The sequence below is a fragment of the Lacerta agilis genome, chromosome 2 (assembly GCF_009819535.1).
Source record: "Lacerta agilis isolate rLacAgi1 chromosome 2, rLacAgi1.pri, whole genome shotgun sequence".
Classification (NCBI taxonomy): Eukaryota; Metazoa; Chordata; class Lepidosauria; order Squamata; family Lacertidae; genus Lacerta; species Lacerta agilis.
In genome coordinates this window covers 111,794,232-111,815,001 of record NC_046313.1, presented here as the reverse complement: position 1 = coordinate 111,815,001, position 20,770 = coordinate 111,794,232, and the positions used below count along the sequence as shown (strand labels likewise).

Here is a 20,770-nt window from a genome sequence, read left to right as displayed (position 1 = left end):
ATAGGTGAGAAATCCTTTAAATGATTAACATAGTTCCAATACACCATCATCATCATCATCATCATCATCATCATTTATTTCAATAAGTAATGATGATAATAAATTACAGCTATAATAAGCCCAAAAAATGATGAGGAAGATTTTGATAATTTTTTTAAAATAAAAGTACAAATAAACCACGATGATAATAAATTATAACAATATTCCCCCCCCCCAATTTTTTTTATTGATTTTTCAAAAAAAAACACCAACAAACAACACATACAACAAAAAACATTACAAAATACACAACAAAAAATTAATAAAAACAATTAATTAAAACTAGCCCTCTTTTATAACATTGTATAATGACTTCCTCATGCCCTCTCCGTCTGCTTTCCTTGTAAATCATCTTTAGTAATTTCTTTACCTTTTTATAATCTAATGTTAATATAAAAAACAACTTTCTCTTAATTTTTAAAGCCTTAACGTTACTTCATCTATCACTACTTCTTGTCTAACTTCCATACCTGCTGCTGCCTATCTGTTTCTTCCTGATGGTTTTAAATAGAAATCTTAGCATAATTCTTTAAATTTACTTTAAATTTATTCCAGTCTTTCTCCACTGCATTGTCCCTCTGGTCTCGGAGTTTCCTGGTCCGTTCAGCAAGCTCCATATAGTCCATCTGAACAATAATATTTCCAGTAGACGAGGATAATGAATAGTAGTCGTAGTAGTAATAGTAGTAGTAATCAACATCATCCTCAAACTCTGGTTATGACAACCAGCTTGGATGGCTTTAAATGAGAATTGGACAAATTCAGGGAAGAGAAATCTTATCTGTGCTACTAGCTGTAAAGGCTGGAGGCAGAAATGCTTCTGAATACCGGTTGTTTCTGAAACCGCAGGAGTTTGAGAGTGCTTTTGTGCTCGGGTCCTGCTTGCAGGTTTCCCATTGGAACCTAAGGTCAGCCCCTGTGAAAACAGGATCCTGGACTAGATAGGCCCTTGACCTGATCCAGCAGGCAAACTCTTATTATGAGGAGCTATGAAGGACGCGGGTGGCGCTGTGGGTTAAACCACAGAGACTAGGGCTTGCCGATCAGAAGGTCGGCAGTTCGAATCCCCGCGACGGGGTGAGCTCCCGTTGCTCGGTCCCAGCTCCTGCCCACCTAGCAGTTCGAAAGCACGTCAAAGTGCAAGTAGATAAATAGGTACCACTCCGGCGGGAAGGTAAACGGCGTTTCCGTGCGCTGCTCTGGTTCGCCAGAAGCGGCTTTGTCATGCTGGCCACATGACCCGGAAGCTGTCTGCGGACAAACGCCGGTTCCCTCGGCCTATAGAGCGAGATGAGCGCCACAACCCCAGAGTCGTCCGCGACTGGACCTAATGCTCAGGGGTATCTTTACCTTTTATGAAGCAGACGTACACAGGCAGATCTAATTTATTAGGCTTCTGATTCCACCCTCCAAATGCCTTTGTGCATGACAGGAGAAGGAACTTTGTCTCTCCGGATGTTGCTGCACCACAACTCCTATCAGCCCCAGAAAACGTTGGCCGATGGCCAGTGATGAGGGAAGTTGTAGTTCAGGAGCGTCTGGAGAACCAAAGTTTACCCACATCTGATTCTTTGTGGCTAAGAGGACGAAAAATCTTTCTCTGGGCACTCCTTTCTTTCCTCTGAAGCACCTGGATTCTTTTTTCTTTCCGCCTTTTGCAGCAAAACCTTTTTGTGGGACTGGCTAGCCGCAGCTCGAGCTTCGCCCGCCATTGGCTTGAAAAAGGAAAATGGCCACCGAGCCAGGAGATACGTTGACCTTGAGCCTACCGCCCGGTGCTGTACTAAAACAGAGGATGAAAGTGGAGGAGCCGGAGCCGGACCCAGCCGAAGTGGGAAAAGGCCTCGGGAAAGACTCTCGTGCCATGCAGGATGGGAGTATGAGGGAATTCTGGGAGAGAAACGTGTCGGGCCACGTCAAGCAGGAGCCACAGAAGGGGCTTCAGCAGCCATGGGAAGCCCAGCTGCAGGAATTCCTCAGAGCGATGGAGTCTTCCCACTCCGACGGGAGAAACCCGCACCAGCGGACCTTGGCGTTGCGGGATGAGGCCCAAGCTGGCCTGTCTCCGGGTGACTCCAGGCCACGCCAGGTCCCTTTCCTGCCACATCCCGGAAGAGAAGGCAACAACCTGCTGGCCAAAGAGGAGAGAGAGAGGGGGAAAGTGAAGGAGGAGGAGGCTGGTCCTGACACACAGCGGCAACACTTCCGGCAGTTCGGCTACCAGGAGGGGCCTCGAGAGACTTGCACCCGGCTCCGGGAGCTTTGCCACCGGTGGCTGAAGCCAGAGAGGCACACCAAGGAGCAGATCCTGGAGCTGGTGATCCTGGAGCAGTTCCTGGCTGTCCTGCCCCCGGAGATGCAGAGCTGGGTCAAGGAATGTCGCCCGGAGACCTGTGCCCAAGTCGTTGCCCTGGCAGAGGAGTTCCTATTGAGGCAGCAGGAGGACGAGAGACCCGGAGGGAAGGTGAGAGGATTTAACGTGATAAACGGCCCATACCGAGTCAGAGCCAGGTCAGTATTGTCTACACAGATTGGCAGGGGCTCTGCAGGGTTTACAGGCAGAGGACATTCCCATCTCCTGCATGCAACACAGATGCTCTGAGCTACAGCACTAATATGGTTCGTTCCAGTGGCTTTGTACCAAACCATAAGGCCGCATCCGCTCTATGCATTTAAAACCCTCTTGTGCCACTTTAAACAGTCATGGCTTTCCCCCAAAATTCCTGGGAACTGTAGTTTATTTAGAGTGCTGAGTGTTGTTAGGAGACTGCCTGCACAGAGCTGCAGTTCCCAGAGTGGTGTAGCAGTCGGTCCCAGGGAACTCTACATCAATTCAGAGACAAAATAAATAATAATAATAATTCCTTCCAGTAGCACCTTAGAGACCAACTAAGTTTGTTCTTCGTATGAGCTTTTATGTGCATGCACACTTCTTCAGACTCGATTCAGAGAGTGAACTCAACTGCAAAAAGGGCTACTTGTGGGCCACACTACTGGTGTAACTTTTAGGGGGAACTAGCAAGTGAGATGAGCGCTGCAACCCCAGAGTCGTCCGCGACTAGACTTAATGGTCAGGGGTCCCTTTACCTTTACCTTTTAGCCAGGATTTAATAACATTTTCATTTTTAATTTGCATACCGGCTTTCTGTATTACCATACACAAGGCAGTTTACAAGCTGAAGAAACAACAAAATAGACAGCAAAGTTCACACACATAAATAATGAGCTGATCCAACACAAAAAGTCACAGTAACTTTAAAATAAACAGCTTATATCAAATATTCAATAATTGTTTAGAATATAATAGTAAAATTAAATACCAGCAAATAATAATTAAACAGTTTACACTTACCAGTTACAACAAAGAATTACTAAAGTATAATCAACTAGCTGGCCCGGCCCCGCGTTGCTGTGGGATTTTTTGCTTTTTAAAATTCTAACTCCGAGAGTATTCTGGAAGCTCCTGTTTTCGTTCTTCCCTGTCCCTCTAGAGCAGGGGTCAGCAACCTTTTTCAGCCGTGGGCCGGTCCACTGTCCCTCAGACCATGTGAATGAACGAATTCCTATGCCCCACAAATAACCCAGAGATTCATTTTACATAAAACAACACATTGGTCGGTGATATTGATCACTTGGGACTGTGTGTGTTGAACATGTGAAGCTGCGGCAGCCATTTTAGGTGAGGGCACTTGGGAAATTTTAAAATGCCCGTGAGTGTGCAGCGGTCATTTTAAGTGAGGGCACTGGGCACCTTATGGAGGCCTACTGCGGGCTCTGATGATGTCAGCAGGCAATCCGCCTTTCTATTGGATGCTGTTGGAGTCTTCATTCCTTTTGCTGGTGAGGTATAATAGGTGCGCCGTTTCCCCCCCCCCCCCTTATCCTTTATTTTAGGTATGACAGGTGTGGTTTTTATTTATTTATATTATGTCAGATCCTTCCTTGATGGTCAAGTTACACTTTGTCCTAATTTGATGTTGTTTGGTGCAGTGGTTACGGAGAACATAGGTTTCCGGCGTACACGCAATGGGAACATTTTTATATATATAGATAAAAATAACAGCAAGTCACAATGCATAAAATTCCACAAAACATACAAAACTATGTAAAAGAATCAAATTGAGAAACAACAATCCTCGTTGGGCAGAGGGCAGGGGTGATTGTCAACAGAAACATGGCACCTGCTTTTCGTTTGAAGGAAAAGCGAGCTGCGGGTCCTCCAATCTGGGACGCAGATGTGATCGGAGGGCCTGCAGCCAATTTTTTCCTCCGAAATAAATGTAGGCCAGTTAAGCAGGCTAGTTTTCAACACAATGTGTAGCTTGGCCCTGAAATAAGAGGATGGGTAGGCATTTTTAGATCTTAACATGACATTCTGAGTGCAGGTATTTTATTTTTTATTTTTTTTAAAGTGAGACCCTCACTGTTTCTGTCTTATGTGCTGTTCAAGGAGGCGGTACGGGCCTTCCCTGAGGCGGAACAGACTCCACCAGATACCTGGCCGAGGCCTCAATTCAGGGAGATCAAGCAAGAGGCCAACAGAGATGCCACCTTGCTTGGTAAGGCTTTTGTCTTTATTTATTTTTTTGTCTTCTTTTTTATTTTTTGAAAATTTGGTGATCTGAAATCGCAAAAGGGAATGTTGAAGCTGCAGCTGGGAGAATGGGTGGCGAAACCAGATACAGTCGTACCCTGGTTCTCGAATTTAATCCATTCCGGGAGTCCGTTTGACTCCCAAAGCGGTTTGAAAACCAAGGTGCAGCGTTTGATTGGCTGCAGGAACACTCACTTCTGGGTTTGCAAACGTTCGGGTGCCGATTTGTTCAACAGCTAAAGCGTTCGACTACCAAGTTACCACTGTATTCTCATTAGGCCCTCTCAGAAGTCCAGAGATGCCCAGCCTGCTTCCAGCTTTTGAGGCCGCTAGCCATAAAAATAAAAACCGAATGTCTCACACATGTGATCCAGCACCAGTTCCTGGTATGTCCCATGTAGGACCTTAAGGTCCTCAAATAATAATCTTTTGGAGGTCCCGAGCCACAAGGATGCTAGGTTGGCTTCAACTAGGGCCAGGGACTTCTCAGTATTGGCCCCCGACTTGGTGGAACAGTCTGTCACAAGAGACCAGGGCCCTGCGGGATTTGGCATCTTTCCGCAGGGCCTGCAAGACGGAGCTGTTCCACCTGGCCTTTGGGTTGGTTTCTGTTTGATACTTATGGTTCATTCTTTTATTGGTGGGCTATTTGAAAATGAGACTGCAGTTTTAATTTTGAATTTTCAAATTTGTATTTTAATCTGTATTTTAAATTGATTGTTTTTATGTTTTTGCTGTGGTTTTAATTAGTGTTAGCCGCCCTGAGCCCAGTTTTTGGCTGGGAAGGGCAGGGCATAAATAAAACTTATTATTGCTATTGTTATTGTTATTATTGTTGTTGTTGTCTATATAATCAGCTAATCTGAGAGGACATGTTCATCCTGGTCTAATTTTGTGCCATCAGGGCCCATATATTTTTATTAGTATTTATGAACATTTTTAACTCCTTAAGGTAACAAAATTTGTATCAGCTAAAACATTTTTTGGGAAACTAAATGATATCTCTTACTTGCTTAAATGTGTAGCTCTGAGCTGAGAGTGTGTGTCAAAGGACAAGTTGCAAAACTGATTAAGGACCTCCAAATTTATGTACTGCTTTGAAATCCTGTGTCAAATACTGTTGTGTGCACTGAGCTGACGTACCGGGTACTTTGCCTGTGCTATCTATGTTGTCGTTTAAGTTTAAAATTTTCAAGTATAAAATCTTCATTACACGCACACAAAAACCCCTTCGGTGAAGGTGAGTTTATCATCTCCTGAGACATTAGTAGGATCTGCAAACGGCATCAGGGGGAAGGAGAGAAGAAACCCTGAAAAGCTGATGGTTTTTTTCCAAATCTCTCCGCCCCCCAGGCAAGTTTCTAAAAATACATATAATGAATGAACCTCACATACCCCCAACCCTGTCAGAAACAGTTCATGCAATATAAATAATAAACATTGTCAATCGTTTAGAAATTATTACATCAGTCTTCTGCTCTTCATCTTAACGGATTGTCCCAAAGTGAGTCATGGGCAGCTGGTGATGAGAAGTTAACTTTGTCTTTTCCAGAGTAATAATAATAATAATAATAATAATAATAATAATAATAATAATTTATTACTTATATCCCACCTTATTACTTATATCCCGCCCATCTGGCTGGGCCTCCCTAGCCACTTTGGGCAGCTTCCAACATAATATCAAAAACACAATAAAACATCAAACATTAAAAACTTCTCTAAACAGGGCTGCCTTCAGATGTCTTCTAAAAGCCAGATAGTTGTTTATTTCCTTGACATTTGGTGGGAGGGCATGCACTTCTTTCCTGTCTTGAGCCTGATTTTCACCCACTTTTTCTTTTAGCAGAGGATAATTTTTGGATTATTTCCCCCACTCTAGCATGTTCTGCTGGGACACGTCGGAAGGAGAGGAATCAGCCAGGCAACCCTGAGGAACTAGAGCCGTTTGTAGCATTGTCAAGGGAAGACGAGCAAAACATCGCTGGCCAAGCGGAGGACTCTGAGAGCCTGCAAGGAAACAAACCAGAAGCACAAGGCGGGAAATTCATTAATTCTCAGGGTGGGTACGAGGACCTTGACGACAGCATCGTGCCACAGCCAGCCGCCCTGAAAGGTGAGCGGGAAAACGCAGGGGTTCAGCTGGGGCAAGTTCTCAGGCTGAGGTCCGATCTCATAGTGCATGAGAGGACACTGACGGGCGAGTCCCAGTACAAATGTTCGGTTTGCTGGAAAACCTTTTGCCGCAGGAACGTCCTTATCACTCATCAGAGAATCCACACCGGGGAGAAGCCATACAAATGCTTGGACTGTGGGAAAAGCTTCAGCCAGCGGTCACACTTGATCTTGCACGAGAGGACTCACACCGGGGAGAAGCCCTACAAGTGCTCGGACTGCGGGAAAAGCTTCAGCCAGAGGCCCCACCTGGTCAAGCACGAGAGGATCCACACCGGCGAGAAGCCCTACAAGTGCCCCTACTGTGGGAAAAGCTTCAGTGACCGCTCCACCCTGACGACCCACAAGAGGACCCACACGGGGGAGAAGCCATACTCGTGCGCCGACTGCGGGAAGAGCTTCAGCGACCGGTCGTCTCTGATCGCGCACAACCGGACTCACACGGGCGAAAAGCCCTACAAATGCTCAGAGTGCGGGAAGAACTTCAGTCACCAGTCAACGCTCATTCGACACGAGAGGATCCATAACGGGGACAAGACTCTGAAGTGTTTGGAAGCCCGGAAAAACACCGTCTCCGTCTTGGGGGCAGATAAGAGACCCCGCTTGGGGGACAAGCCCCCAGTGCCGTGGACCAATTCTGTGAGTTGGGGAGAGCCTCTGTCTCTGAGCCTCAGCAATGCCCCTTCTGAAAAATGAAAATAAAATCACAATCTGCACCAGAGCGTTGTTTGGAATGTGACAAATTTAAAAAATGTAAATAAAATAAAGATGATGAAGCATTTTGGAAAACGAAAAGGGTGCTTGTAGTCTTTTTTTTCAGATTCCACCCTGCTAGTTTTGCTAGCAGTTATTTGGACACTTACTTTATCGTAAACTTATACTTTATGGTGACAGAAACGAACCACAGGAAACCTTGGGCTTACATGCTCCCCGCCCCCATCCTTTGGATTTTTATTTGTAAAACTCCTTGAGTTTGATGGGTGGTGGTGGTAGTAGTAGTAGTAGTAAGTTGTTGTTGTTGTTGTTGTTGTTGTTGTTGTTAATCCAAGCTCAGACTGCATGGCTCTAAGAAGACATTTGTGAGTTCATATACCCATAATTTAGGAACTTTGTAACTGCCTGTGCAATCTGTTCTGAAGCACATGAATCTAAACTTCAGAGAGGTTAAAACAAAACAAAATAAAAAATTCCTTCCAGTAGCACCTTTAAGACCAACTAAATTTGTTCTTGGTTGTAAGTAAGAGGTTGTAAGAAAGTTGGTTGTAAGAGGTTGTAAGCAAACCAGAAACTTACCAAATGTGTTATAAATGTGTTATCTTTTTCTATGCTTGGGGGAAGAGGGAAACTTTGGAAGGAACTCACAAGGGAATTTATTTATTTATTTATTACTCTACAGCAGGTATGGAGAACCTTAGGCACTTCAAATGTCACCAGTAAGCATGGCCAAAGGTCAGGGATGATAGGATTTGCAGTTTAGCAACATCTGGAACCTTGAAGGCTCCTCCATGTATGCTGCAGGGGGTAGAATCCAAACCAACGGGTTCAAATACCAACAAAAAGAGAAATTTTGACTTAACATTTGGGGAAACTTGCTGAAATGTAAGTGCTACTTTTGACAGTGAAAAATACCATCTTGGCAGGTGCCGAGCTCTCCTCTGTTAGAGGCCAGATGCCAACTTAGCCAGGATGCTGTAGCTGTGGCTTGCCCCTGCCTTGCCAGGAGGATGGACTAAATGGCCCTTGAGGATCCCTCCCCAAGTCTATTATTAAATATTCAGGAAAAGTCAGAAGCCCAAATCAACTTCGTTTATTCAACAGCTCACTCGCATATTAAACAAGAACACACTCTGAAAACCCCAGCAAGAAGTGCCAGTTGGCAGTTGACAGTGCTTGCCATTAGATCTTTCGTCCACCTACGCTTCTACGATTGGTTAGAATCATAACATGTGTTAAACCCAATACATAACACTCCTCCCCCCAACTTCCTAACAAAAGGAACAAACATAGTCATCAAGGTGTGCTGGCCTTTTCTGCTCCCGCTGGGACCGCCGTGGTTCCTGTGCCCGAGTGGGTGATCCAGTCTTCAGTGGCGACATGTGGCGTCCAGAAACCTGCATGTCCGCCGCTCGTGGTTTTCTCCACAGCTGGCGCAGGTCCCTCGAGGTGCGTCAGATGATCGCTGGTTCGACAATGTGCTCGTAGCTTGGGAGCTGTGGTGTCGGTCGGATCGGTCCGAAGCTCGGTGGACATCCTCATTGTGGGAATCTACGGGAAATGACCGGTCTCGCTGTATGCGGTGAGTTCTCCTTTCGGCATGTGGGCTGTAGGCTGCCTCGTGGGTGTTATCCTTCTCAAAGGCTGTGGCCATACTTATTGCTTCCATCATTGTGATGTCATCTTTTGCCAGCAGCTTGCGGCGAAGATGGCTGTCTCACACGCCATTGATGAACCTTTCGAGAAGTCGTTCCTCGATGTCAGCGAATTGGCAATACATCGCAATCGCCCGGAGCGCGGTGATGTATTCACTCGCTGGCTCTTGCGCTTGTTGCACTCTGTGCGCCAAGTCGTAGCGGCGGTGGTTCTTAGTTGGCTGTGGCGCGAGGTGTCTTGTCATAGCCTGTGTCAGCTCATCGAAAGTGCAGGCTTCTATGTCCCTGGGTGCCATCAGACCTTCCAGTAGTGATGGCGAAACTTCCCAGCACCGTCAATAGCACATCCACCTTGTCTTCCTCCCTAGTGAAGCCTTGTAGTCGGACGTAGCTCCTTATTCGGCGGAGCCACTGCGGCCATTCTGCAGGATGGCTCATATCGAAGTCCGGTGGCGGCCGACTATGACTGGTGGCCATCCTCAGACCTGAAGTAGTTGCTTGTGCGATTATGGGTGGTTGCGAAGACACGGCAGGCGCGGTCTCGTTTCCGGGGCTTCTTGCTGAGTCCATCATGGCGGTGTTGTTGCGATTACTGTGAGGCGGCAGGCGGCTGTGCTGCGTTGCAGTCTCAGGCCTCTGGTAGCTAGCGGGAGCTCATGTATCCCATCCTCGTAGCCAATATTAAATATTCAGGAAAAGTCAGAAGCCCAATGCAACTTCGTTTATTCAACAGCTCACTCACATATTAAACAAGAACACACTGAAAACCCCAGCCAGAAGTGCCAGTTGGCAGTTGACAGTTGACAGTGCTTGCCATTGGAACTTTCGTCCACCTACGCTTCTACGATTGGTTAGAATCATGTTGCTGTTGTTGTTGTTGTTCAGTCGTGTCCGACTCGTCGTGACCCCATGGACCAGAGCACGCCAGGCACTCCTATCCTTCACTGCCTCCCGCAGTTTGGCCAAACTCATGTTAGTAGCTTCGAGAACACTGTCCAACCATCTCATCCTCTGTCGTCCCCTTCTCCTTGTGCCCTCCATCTTTCCCAACATCAGGGTCTTTTCCAGGGAGTCTTCTCTTCTCATGAGGTGGCCAAAGTACTGGAGCCTCAACTTCAGGATCTGTTCTTCCAGTGAGCACTCAGGGTCGATTTCCTTGAGAATGGATAGGTTTGATCTTCTTGCAGTCCATGGGACTCTCAAGAGTCTCCTCCAGCACCATAATTCAAAAGCATCAATTCTTGGCGATCAGCCTTCTTGATGGTCCAGCTCTCACATTAAACCCAATACATGACATCTATGATCCCAGGACTCTCAAGGTTTTGATACGTAAATTTAAAAAGGTACTGCCACCAAGAGAGAATCCAGAGGGGATGCAGTTAACACAGGGATGCGGAACCTGTGGCCTTCCAGATCTTGGGGAACTCCCGTCAGCTAAAACCAGTATAGCCAATGATCAGGGATGATGGGAATGGGGAGTCCAATAATATCTTGAGGACCACAGGTCCTTCGCCCTTTATATAAATGACAGTGGCCGCAGCCAACAGGGGACAGATGAATGGGAAGGCGGTTGCTACAACAGAGACATCCAGCTTTTTCGGACTCACAGTGCAATTGTTTAAGAAGGGCATTATTTTTATATTTTTATGCCGTGAACTGCCCTGAGATCTTCGGATGAAGGGTGGTGTATAAATTCAATCAATCAAATTGAAATATCAGAAGGGGGAGCATAGAAAAGGCGTACGAAGAGCCCCCTGGATCAGGCCAAAGGCAACCCTGCCGGTCCAGCATCTGGTTCTCACAGGGACCGAACAGATGCCCGGGGGCAGCCCCAGAAGCAAGGCTTTTCTCCCGCCCTACGGCTCCCAGCCCTTCCCTTCTCCGCCTGACACCCTGGAGCGCTGCTGCCAGCCAGAGCAGGCAACACTGGGCTAGGCAGACAAGGATTCTGGCCGGCACAAGCAGGCTTCCTATACACCCCAAAAAGAGGCCCTGCGTCGTTCTCTCTCGCAGCTCATAATTCCAGAGCTGCCGGGAAGAATGTATTTCAGCCACCAGTAGCAGCAAACCCCGCTTTGTATTTCATTTAATTGAATTATTCGCTTTCTAAGGAACGCCTGGGGTCACGAAGAGTCGGACACGACTAAACAACAAGGGGTTAAAATGAACAAGAGGCGCAGTTTGGTTTCCTAGAGCGGACCGGATGTTGTGGCCGGAGGGCGGGATGTAAACAGTGGCGGTCACTTCCTGCCCCGCCCACCGTGGCTAAGTGGCCTTTGAATTTCCCAGATCCTTCCGTGCTTGTTCCTGGGGAGGGGGAGATCAGGTGAGTTGGGGTGGAGGGGGTAAGTGATCCTCTTCGGGGGGCAATTGTGGGGGGAGGGATCCAGGGTGGGAGGTGGGAAATGGGCAGGAAGCCCAAGGCAGCAGAGGGGTGGGGGGGCTACTTTCCAAGCTCAGAGGGTTGCCAACTTCTCCCTTTAACTCCTGCTCCTCTGCCTTATGAAAACTGCTTGATTTGCAGAAGGTGGTGCACTTTTCTCCCTCTGTGCTGTTTGATCAAGGCAATAAGCAAATTAATTAATATAAAAGCCCTCAGACTTCACGCGTGCAGATGCTGCTGGTAAGCTCTGGGCGCTGCGCTTAAAGGAGGATGTGGGCACATTTGCAGTGGGGTTGCAGGAGGGCTTGGAAGGACCCTGGCCAGGGGGTACAAGGTGTGGACACCAGCAGGTTCAGGGTACGGCTCTCAAACACACCAGGAGAAACTCTGGAGGTAGTGTAGCGCAGGAACATAATATCAGGTCAAAGGGCCCATCCTGTGCTCACAGGGGCTAACCAGTATCCTCATTGAGAAGCCCAGAACCAGGACCCGAGTGCGACAGCACTGCTCTCCCCCACTTGTGATTCCCAGCAAATGGCATTCAGAGGCACCCATTGGCAGTGGGGCAGATTTCCTGGTTTGAAAATGGAACCAGTTACAGCAGGGAAGGGCATCTGCTTTGCATGGAGAAGTTCCCAGCTTTGAACCCTGATTATCTTCGGGTAGGGCTGGGAATATCACAGAGAGCTGCTGCTGGCATGTTTAGACAACACTGAGCTAGACGGACCAACGATCTGACTCGGGATAAAGCAGGTTTGTACAGGGTGAGTCTTTTAAAAGAGGCCCCGTGGAACATGTGTACTCTGTATCCACGGGGCCTCTTTTAAAGGACTCACCCTGTATATACCTAGAGCAGTGGTGGGGTCTCCGTCACTAGAAGTCTTCAAGCAGAGGCTGGGCACCCATATTTTGGGGGAAAGTTCTAGTTCTGGATTTCTGGCACCTAGCAGGGGGTTGGACTAGATGACCCACATGCCCTTTTCACTTCCATGATGCTATAGTAGGGATGTGGAGCCTGTGCTCCTCTAAATATTGCTGGACCACAACTCCCATCACCCCGGATCATTGGCCAGGCTGCTGAGGCAGATGAAAGTTGCAGTCCAAAAAGCAGCAGGAGTCACAGGTTTTCTGAGCCCTGCATTATATCTTGGTAGAAATTAGTTGGGCAGCAAAGCCAGACAGCTATCCTTGGAAGAACTAGTGGAGATGAACATAGCTCTCAAATAAACATAAACATCCAAGGGTTGTGAGTAGTGAAAGTTGGATCTACATAGATACTTAGGTTCTGAACTGACTCTTGAGTAACTGGGAAAGAGATCTTGGAGATCTGTTTCTTGTATGCATTTGTTTGCTGAATAGATTAAAATGATGGTTTGCTGTATTTATATTGGGTTGACCTATGGGTAAACAGAGTTTTATTCATTCAAAATTCAGTAGTAAATAAAAATAAGGAGTGACATTCATAAAATTCTGCATAGTCTAGAGGAATTGGATAGCCACGTCTCCCCTTCTATTATTAGAAGGTTATTTAGGAGTCGAGAATCATAGAGTTGAGAGGAGCTTTGTGTGCCATCTAGTTCAATTCCCCTGCTTGAAGCAGGAAACCCAGAACTAGATTATTCCCAACCGGAAACCTCTGCTTGAAAACCTCCAGCCGGAGGGAGCGCACTAGCCTCTCTAGGAATTGGTCCCATTGTGCGACTGCTCTTACCATCAAGAAGTTCTTCCTGTCCTTCAGCTGCAATCAGCCCTCCTATAACCTGATCCCATTAGATCTAGTCCTCCCCTTTTCTATGGGTCAGCTTCTCAGGTGTTTGAAGAGGTTGCCTTGTTTTCTCAAGGCTAACTGATGCACACCGCACTATTTAAAGCTCCTGGCTCCCCCTGCAGAAGAATTCTGGGAACTGTAGTTCATTTAGGGTGCTGGGGATTGCTGTGCTGTGAGGGGAGAACTGCAGGTCCCAGGATTCTTTGGGGGAAGCTTTGTGCTTTAAATGGATGGTGTGACTGTGGTATCAGCTCTTTCGAGGGTTCTCCATAGGACTTATTTTCAAAATCCTTGGCCACACTGATTGCCTCTAAACATGGAGGAAAAGGCTGCCAGCCATGATGCCTATTGTCTGCCTCCACAGTCAGTTGCTTGAAACTACTAGTGGGTCCTGTTTGCTTGGATCCTGCTGCTTGCAGGTTTCAAACAGGCATCTGGCTGGCCACTGTGGGAAACAGGATGCTGGACTAGATGGGCCATCAGCCTGATCTGGACTGTTCTTATGCTCTTAAATTCTCCAGAACAGTAGCTTTTTTTCCTGTTGAACTTAAAAAAAAAAGGCATTGATGTGCTTTTCTGAGAATCCCAGTGCACCCAGTGGGGCTTACTCCTGAGCAGCATAGCTGTCAAGTTTCGGATTTGAAAATAAGGGATCAGCAGTCTCACCTATCCCGGGGACAGTCACATGTCAGTGGTGGGCGGAGCCAGAAGCAAAATTGGGCGGAGCAGCAATGTAAACTCCAAGCGGGCTCAGGCTCGGAGCGGAGCAAAGAGGAGAGAGAGAGAGTTTGGATTTGATATCCCGCTTTTCACTACCCGAAGGAGTCTCAAAGCGGCTAACATTCTCCTTTCCCTTCCTCCCCCACAACAAACACTCTGTGAGGTGAGTGGGGCTGAGAGACTTCAGAGAAGTGTGACTAGCCCAAGGTCACCCAGCAGCTGCATGTGGAGGAGCGGAGACGCGAACCCGGTTCCCCAGATTACAAGTCTACCACTCTTAACCACTACACCACACTGGCTTCGCGTGATGGAGCCCCATTGTCTTCTTGTCTGATCCCATCAAAACAGGACAGGAAGCAGCAGCTGCTCAAAGGCAGCCAGGCTCCGCCCGCCAGCTAACCCTATTGGCCGGCTGAGGGGCTCGGCGGCAACGGACAGGGGCTGATGCAGGGGGAGGAATACACCCCCCTGTAAGCACAGGAAACGGCTCCCACTTGCTTTGAGGGCTGAGGCTTTTCTCTCCAAGTAGGCGAGGTCTTCCCACCCAGTCCCTGGCCAGCAGGGGAGGAGCTGCTTCCATTAAAAACGGGAAATTTAAGGGAAATAAAAAATAAGGGAGAGCAGCGGGAAACTGCTTGAAATAAGGGAGAATCCCGGGGAAAACGGGATACTTGACAGCACTGCTGAGCAGACATGTGTAGCTTTATGAACTCTAACCTGAGCTGGCCACGGGAAGAATAGGAAGCTGGGCAGTTTTTATTCCAGATTAAATTATCTATAACATTATTTGCCTCTGCCTGTGCCCATCACCAGTCCTGGCTCTGTCCACTGACCACCTGCAACAAGCAAAGGATGACCTCTGAGGGAACCTGGCTTTTGGGTGGAAAAGGCTGCCCGTCCTTGACTTAAGTTTTCTCTGATTCTGGCCTCTGGTTTTTCTCTGTTTCAGGGGCCAGCCTGTTCGGCATTTGCTTCCCCCTGCACACAACTTTCTTGCTTTGAGAGTTCAGGACTTGGTGGCGCTGCCAGGGCTGTCCAACAGAATCGACCGAGGGTGGGGTGGGGGTTGGAAATGGCTGCGGAGTCCAGAGATACGTCGGCGCCAGGTCTTCAGCAGGCCGAGCGAGAGAAGAGGGCGGGAGAGCAGAGCCCCGCGGGGCCCGAGGCGGGGAAAGGCGGAGGGAGGGGCCCTTGTGTCATCCGTGCGGAGAGCATCCGGGATTTCTGGGAAAGAACTGTCCCTGAGGAAGCGATCCGGGAGCCCCGCAAAGGCCTGCAGCAACGGTGGGAATCTCAGCTGCAGGAGTTCCTGAAGGCCTTGGAGTCCCCCCATGCGGACGGGGGAAGCCCGCAGCTCCCAAGAAACAGTGCGCAGGCTTCCCTGACCCCTTTTGACGGGATGGCTGACACCAGCCGGCGGCCTAGGTGGGAGCCAGACTCCCAAACCCTGCCTGGTCTGAGCGGAGGAGCCTCCCAGGCTGCGAGGGGCCTCCTGGCCAAAGACAAGTCAGACTGCAGGAAGGCCCAGGAGGCTGCCAGCTCACGTGAAGAGTGCCGCCTCTTCCGGCAGTTCGGCTACCAGGAAGCGGAAGGGCCCCGCGAAGCTTGCCGGCACCTCCGGAGGCTTTGCCACCAGTGGCTGAAGCCGGAGAGGCACACCAAGGAACAGATCCTGGAGCTGGTCATCCTGGAGCAGTTCCTGGCCATCCTGCCCACGAAGATGCAGAGCTGGGTCCGGGAGTGCAGCCCCCAGACCTGCACCCAGGCGGTGATCCTGGCGGAAGACTTCCTGCTGAGGCAGCGGGAGAACGAGGGGCAGGTGGGAGAACAGCAGGTGAGTGTGGCTGGCCCTGGAGGTGGGGAGGGCACTGGGGACAGGAGGTTTCTTGGGAAGAGGGGATGGGCAAGCTTTGGGTTTCAAGGGAAAAAAACAGAAAGACAATCACGGGATGCAAATAACCAAGGAAAAAAGTATCAAATACTCAGCCGTGACTAATCCCTAAAACGAGGGAAAGGTATAATAGTATAATAAAGAGATAAAGAAATAACTCAAACTTAACTGAAAACTGGGGTGAGGGTCCCCTAACAACTTGGTGAAATTAGACATATATATATATATATATATATATATATATATATATATATATATATATATATATATACACTATTCAAATGAAAACCCTCAAAACTGAAACCTTAAACTGAAACCCTAACGAGCTGCCGGCTCTTCCTCGTTTCACTGGATACTCCGTCAGTTTCCTCAGAGGGAAATCAGAAAGTTGCCATTAAATCAAAAGAATAACGAGCAGTAGGGGGAGAGTCCTCCCAAAATATTCTGTGTAATTTAAACTCAGGCTAGTTAACCTAAATAGTTGTGATAACAAAAATCATAGTTTTGAAGACGAAGCCACACGGGCTCCTGTGGCCAAATGCTACAAGCACATGATTGAGACGGCTCCTGATGCTGCCTATTTCCTGGTTTATATACCTGATATAAGAATGGTATCTTAAAGAGATAGGTTCATTTTGTTTTAGGCGTGTCCAAACACTTTACAGCTGAAACTAACATATTTATAGTATATTCAAACGGGCTCATTTTGTGAAGAATAATAATAGAACACATATGGGTTTAAAGGGGACAAGGGGGGTGGGGAGCGAAGAAGACTCAAGAGGAAAACGAAGGCAAGAGGAGGAGGAAGACTTGCGATTCTGGATATTATAAAGTGCTGATTTAGACTCAAATGAAGTATGCCTTGCGCCAAGTCAGGCATTAGTTTTTCTAGCTACGCATTGTCTACTCTGACGGCAGTGCCTCTCCAAGGTTTCAGGCGGGGTTCTCTCCCAGCCCTCCTGAGATTCCAGGGCTTAAAATTGGGACTGTCTGCACAGAGAGCAAATATTCTACCCTTTGAGCTGTAACCTCTTTCCCTAGGTTTCCCCTCCCTTAGCAATGCACTTGAATTGTTGAGGGCTGCCCAGAATAGCAGGCTGCTAGTTTTGGCTGCTAGTGTTGCCACTACTCCATCTAGGCATCTAGTGGGTTGCCGGCCTGACTTTTTGCTTGAAAGCACTCTTTGTCTACACCAGGGGTCCCCAAACTAAGGCCCAGGGGCCGGATGCGGCCTAATTGTCTTCTCAGTCCGGCCCCTGGACGGTCCGGGAATCAGCGTGTTTTTACATTAGTAGAATGTGTGCTTTTATTTAAAATGCATCTCTGGGTTATTTCTGGGGCATAGGAATTCGTTCATTATTATTTTTTCAAAATATCGTCCGGCCCCCCACAAGGTCTGAGGGACAGTGGGCTGAAAAAGTTTGCTGACCCCTGGTCTACACTGATCTGGAAAACGCTATGATATATTTTAAAAACCCACTCTCTCTATACCCCAATGCAATTTCCCATTGGTGACAGACCACTGCTCTAGTGTCACATTTTTATAACACATTTTTAACGTTATAACTCACCAGTTGTCAAGTACGGGAGTTCCCTTCTCCCTTCTTGGTAACACACCGATAAGAATTAATGAGTATTTGGTAGATTGATAGTCTTTTTATTACAGTATCATGTTGTGAGCACAGAGTGGCAACTCTCTGCGAGGATAGCAGTGGCCTACTCTGACTCCTCCCCACTTCCGCAGCAAGAAGCACACAAACGGGACATCCCTCCTCTGTTCTCCTTTGTTCTGTGACTCGTTCAGACTTCCGAGTTTGGGGAGATGGAGGGAGCTCCCCCCACTCTCGATTGATATATCACCCAGCTGCTCCCTCCCTTCTGGTTGCTTAGCTACTATCTCAAAGCTGGGTAGCTCCTCTCTCAACTGTGCAGCTTTTGTCTCTGCCTCTTTCTCTGCTTCTGGAAACACTGAGAATAGGGGGCAGGGGTATTCCCCTTCCTTTTTTGTTAGGAGCAGCCCTCCCTGTGATTGCATTCACCAATCTTCCGATCCAGATCAGCCCCTGGCACCAGCGTAGATTAGTTCCTTGTTTGGAGAAACGTTTGCTCCAACACAAGGGCAGCCCCATGGGGAATGTGCTGCAGTAATCCATCTTGAGAGTTCAGTAGCGCGTGAACCCCTGCAACCATGATTCCTCCTTTGTTGATGTGCTGCTGGCAAGGTGGTGGTGGGGAGAATCCATCCCCTGTTCCTGCCCCCTTGGCAACTGTGCCTCCCCTGAACGGGATCCTCTTCTCTGTTTTCAGGCAATCCGCCCGTTTGCGGAGGAAGACTCTGCAGAGAAGGCTCCTCTGAACACCTGGCAGAGGCCGCTGCTTGGAGGGATGAAGGAGGAAAGCGAAGGAGACGCCCCTTTGCTGTGTAAGGATCTCTGAGGGTTCGTGGTTGCTCGGTGGCGAGCTGAGCGTCGTCACGGCCTCCTTTGCACCCCAGTGACTGGGGACATGGGAGCCAGGAGGCTCCATCGGTCTACCTGGCTTATAATTGTCAACATTGATGGCCAGTGGCTCGGTGGGCAGGGAAAACTCTTCCAGCCCTGCATGGAAATGCTGGGGATTGAACTTGGGACATTTGGCTCTTATTTGAGTACTATGGTGCCCTGTGCAAGGCCAAAAGCTGGGAAAGCGATAATTGGGCTTTGGAAAGGAGGCAGGAGGACCCTAGCACCCTGTCAGGGCCCTCACGCCTCCTTCCGAAACCCCCCTTGGCTCAGTGTCCAGTGTGTGCTTCTGCTCTGATTCCTCCCCCTTGTGTCCTTTGGGAGACGTCCTGCCAAGCCTGATAGCTCAATGCCGTCCTTGTTTTCTCGTGAGTAGGGAAGAAGGGCAGCCTAATGCTGCCGTGTGCCACTTCTGTCTGTGCATATGTGTTTGTGTGTGTATGGAATGCGGCAGAGGGAAGCTTGGAATCATAAAGTTTTAGAGTTGGAAAGGACCGCCAAGGGTCATCCAGTCCAACCTTGGATTGCAGGAATCACAGCTGAAGAATCCCGGACGGAGGACCAGCCAACCTCTGTTTGTTGTTGTTGTTCAGTCGTTCAGTCGTGTCCGACTCTTCGTGACCCCATGGACCAGAGCACGCCAGGCACGCCTATCCTTCACTGCCTCTCGCAGTTTGGCCAAACTCATGTTAGTAGCTTCGAGAACACTGTCCAACCATCTCGTCCTCTGTTGTCCCCTTCTCCTTGTGCTCTCCATCTTTCCCAACATCAGGGTCTTTTCCAGGGAGTCTTCTCTTCTCATGAGGTGGCCAAAGTACTGGAGCCTCAACTTCAGGATCTGTCCTTCTAGTGAGCACTCAGGGCTGATTTCTTTGAGAATGGATAGGTTTGATCTTCTTGCAGTCCATGGGACTCTCAAGAGTCTCCTCCAGCACCATAATTCAGCACCAACCTCTGTTTAAAAACCTAATGATGGAGGGTCCATCGTCACCCAAGGGAGCCCATTCCACGGTTAAACATTCTTCCTCGCAAAATGGAATGCTCCTTGATACAACTCCCCACCCCAAATCTCAGTACTCAGAACAGCAGCATGGCAGGGAGAAATCTATGTTATTGAGCCCATTTCCCTGTGTGCTACTCTTCTATATGTGGGGATTTATTATTATTATCATCATCATCATCATCATTATTATTTTCATATTGAAAAGGACTTCATCCTAGAGCCACCGACCACACTGGGGGCTAATGGGAGTTGGTGTATGACAGACTCTTTATCTCACAGTCATGGGTTCAAGCCCCATATTGGGCAAAAGACTATTGCATTGCAGGGGGTTGGACTAGATGACCCACGTGGTCCCTTCCAACTCCTACGATTCTTTGTTTCTATAAAAATTTGGAGGGCTACCCCTGCCCTTAATGAACGCCGTTCCTTTGCCCTTTCTAGCAGGTGACGAGAAGTTGTGCAGCCCGGAGAAGAATGACCCGGAAGCTTCTGGAGAGCTGGAGCCACGTTGGATGTTGTCTGGAAGGGTCGAACAGACCGTCCCCCACTGTCCCGTTCCAGGGGAGCCTTCCGAGGTGCTGTACGGTGGGAACTGCCTGGAGCGGGAAGCGGGGAAGTTCATCAACTCCCAGGGGACGTACGAGGACTTGGACGAGAGCGCCATGCAGCCGGGGACCCTCCTCCTCCTCCCCGGCGAGAGGGACAACGCCTGCCACGTGTGTGGGAAGGTCTTCCGGCGGCGCTCCAACCTGATCGCGCACGAGAGGATCCACTCGGGCGAGAGGTGGTACAACTGCTCCGAGTGCGGGAAGAGCTTCGTCAGCCGGGCCGCCTTCCTCATCCACCAGCGGGTGCACACCGGGGAGAAGCCCTACAAGTGCTCCTACTGCGGGAAGGGCTTCAACACGGGCTCCAGCCTCATCCGCCACAAGAGGATCCACACGGGGGAGAAGCCCTACAAGTGCCCCGATTGCGGGAAGCGCTTCAACGACTACTCCAACTTCATCGTCCACAAGAGGATCCACACGGGGGAGAAGCCCTACGAGTGCTCCGTCTGCGGCAAGCGCTTCAGCGACAACTCCAACTTCATCAAGCACCACCACTGAGAGGTCGGCAGGCTGTGGGTTGGGCGGTTTTTTTTGGGGGGGGGAGGACTGGCGGGTTGTTTTGTTTGTACTAAACGAAAACTGGTTACAGACTATATAGCAAGACTACAAAGGAGCCAGTGTGGTGTAGCGGTTAAGAGCGGTAGACTTGTAATCCGGGGAACCGGGTTCGCGTCTCCACTCCTCCACACGCAGCTGCTGCCTGACCTTGGGCTAGTCAC

At 48.8% G+C, this 20,770-nt stretch overlaps 1 protein-coding gene across 1 annotated transcript; it reads left to right on the top strand.

Annotated features, from left to right (window-relative positions):
- The first annotated feature begins 1,677 nt into the window (after nucleotides 1-1,677).
- Nucleotides 1,678-20,563, top strand: LOC117042450. Its single transcript, XM_033141996.1, has 6 exons — nucleotides 1,678-2,503; nucleotides 4,490-4,598; nucleotides 6,516-7,501; nucleotides 14,998-15,882; nucleotides 18,247-18,361; nucleotides 19,885-20,563. Exons 1-6 carry the CDS (start codon nucleotides 1,769-1,771, stop codon nucleotides 20,547-20,549), a joined length of 3,495 nt encoding a protein of 1,164 aa, XP_032997887.1. The 5' UTR covers nucleotides 1,678-1,768; the 3' UTR covers nucleotides 20,550-20,563.
- The last annotated feature ends 207 nt before the right edge of the window (nucleotides 20,564-20,770 follow it).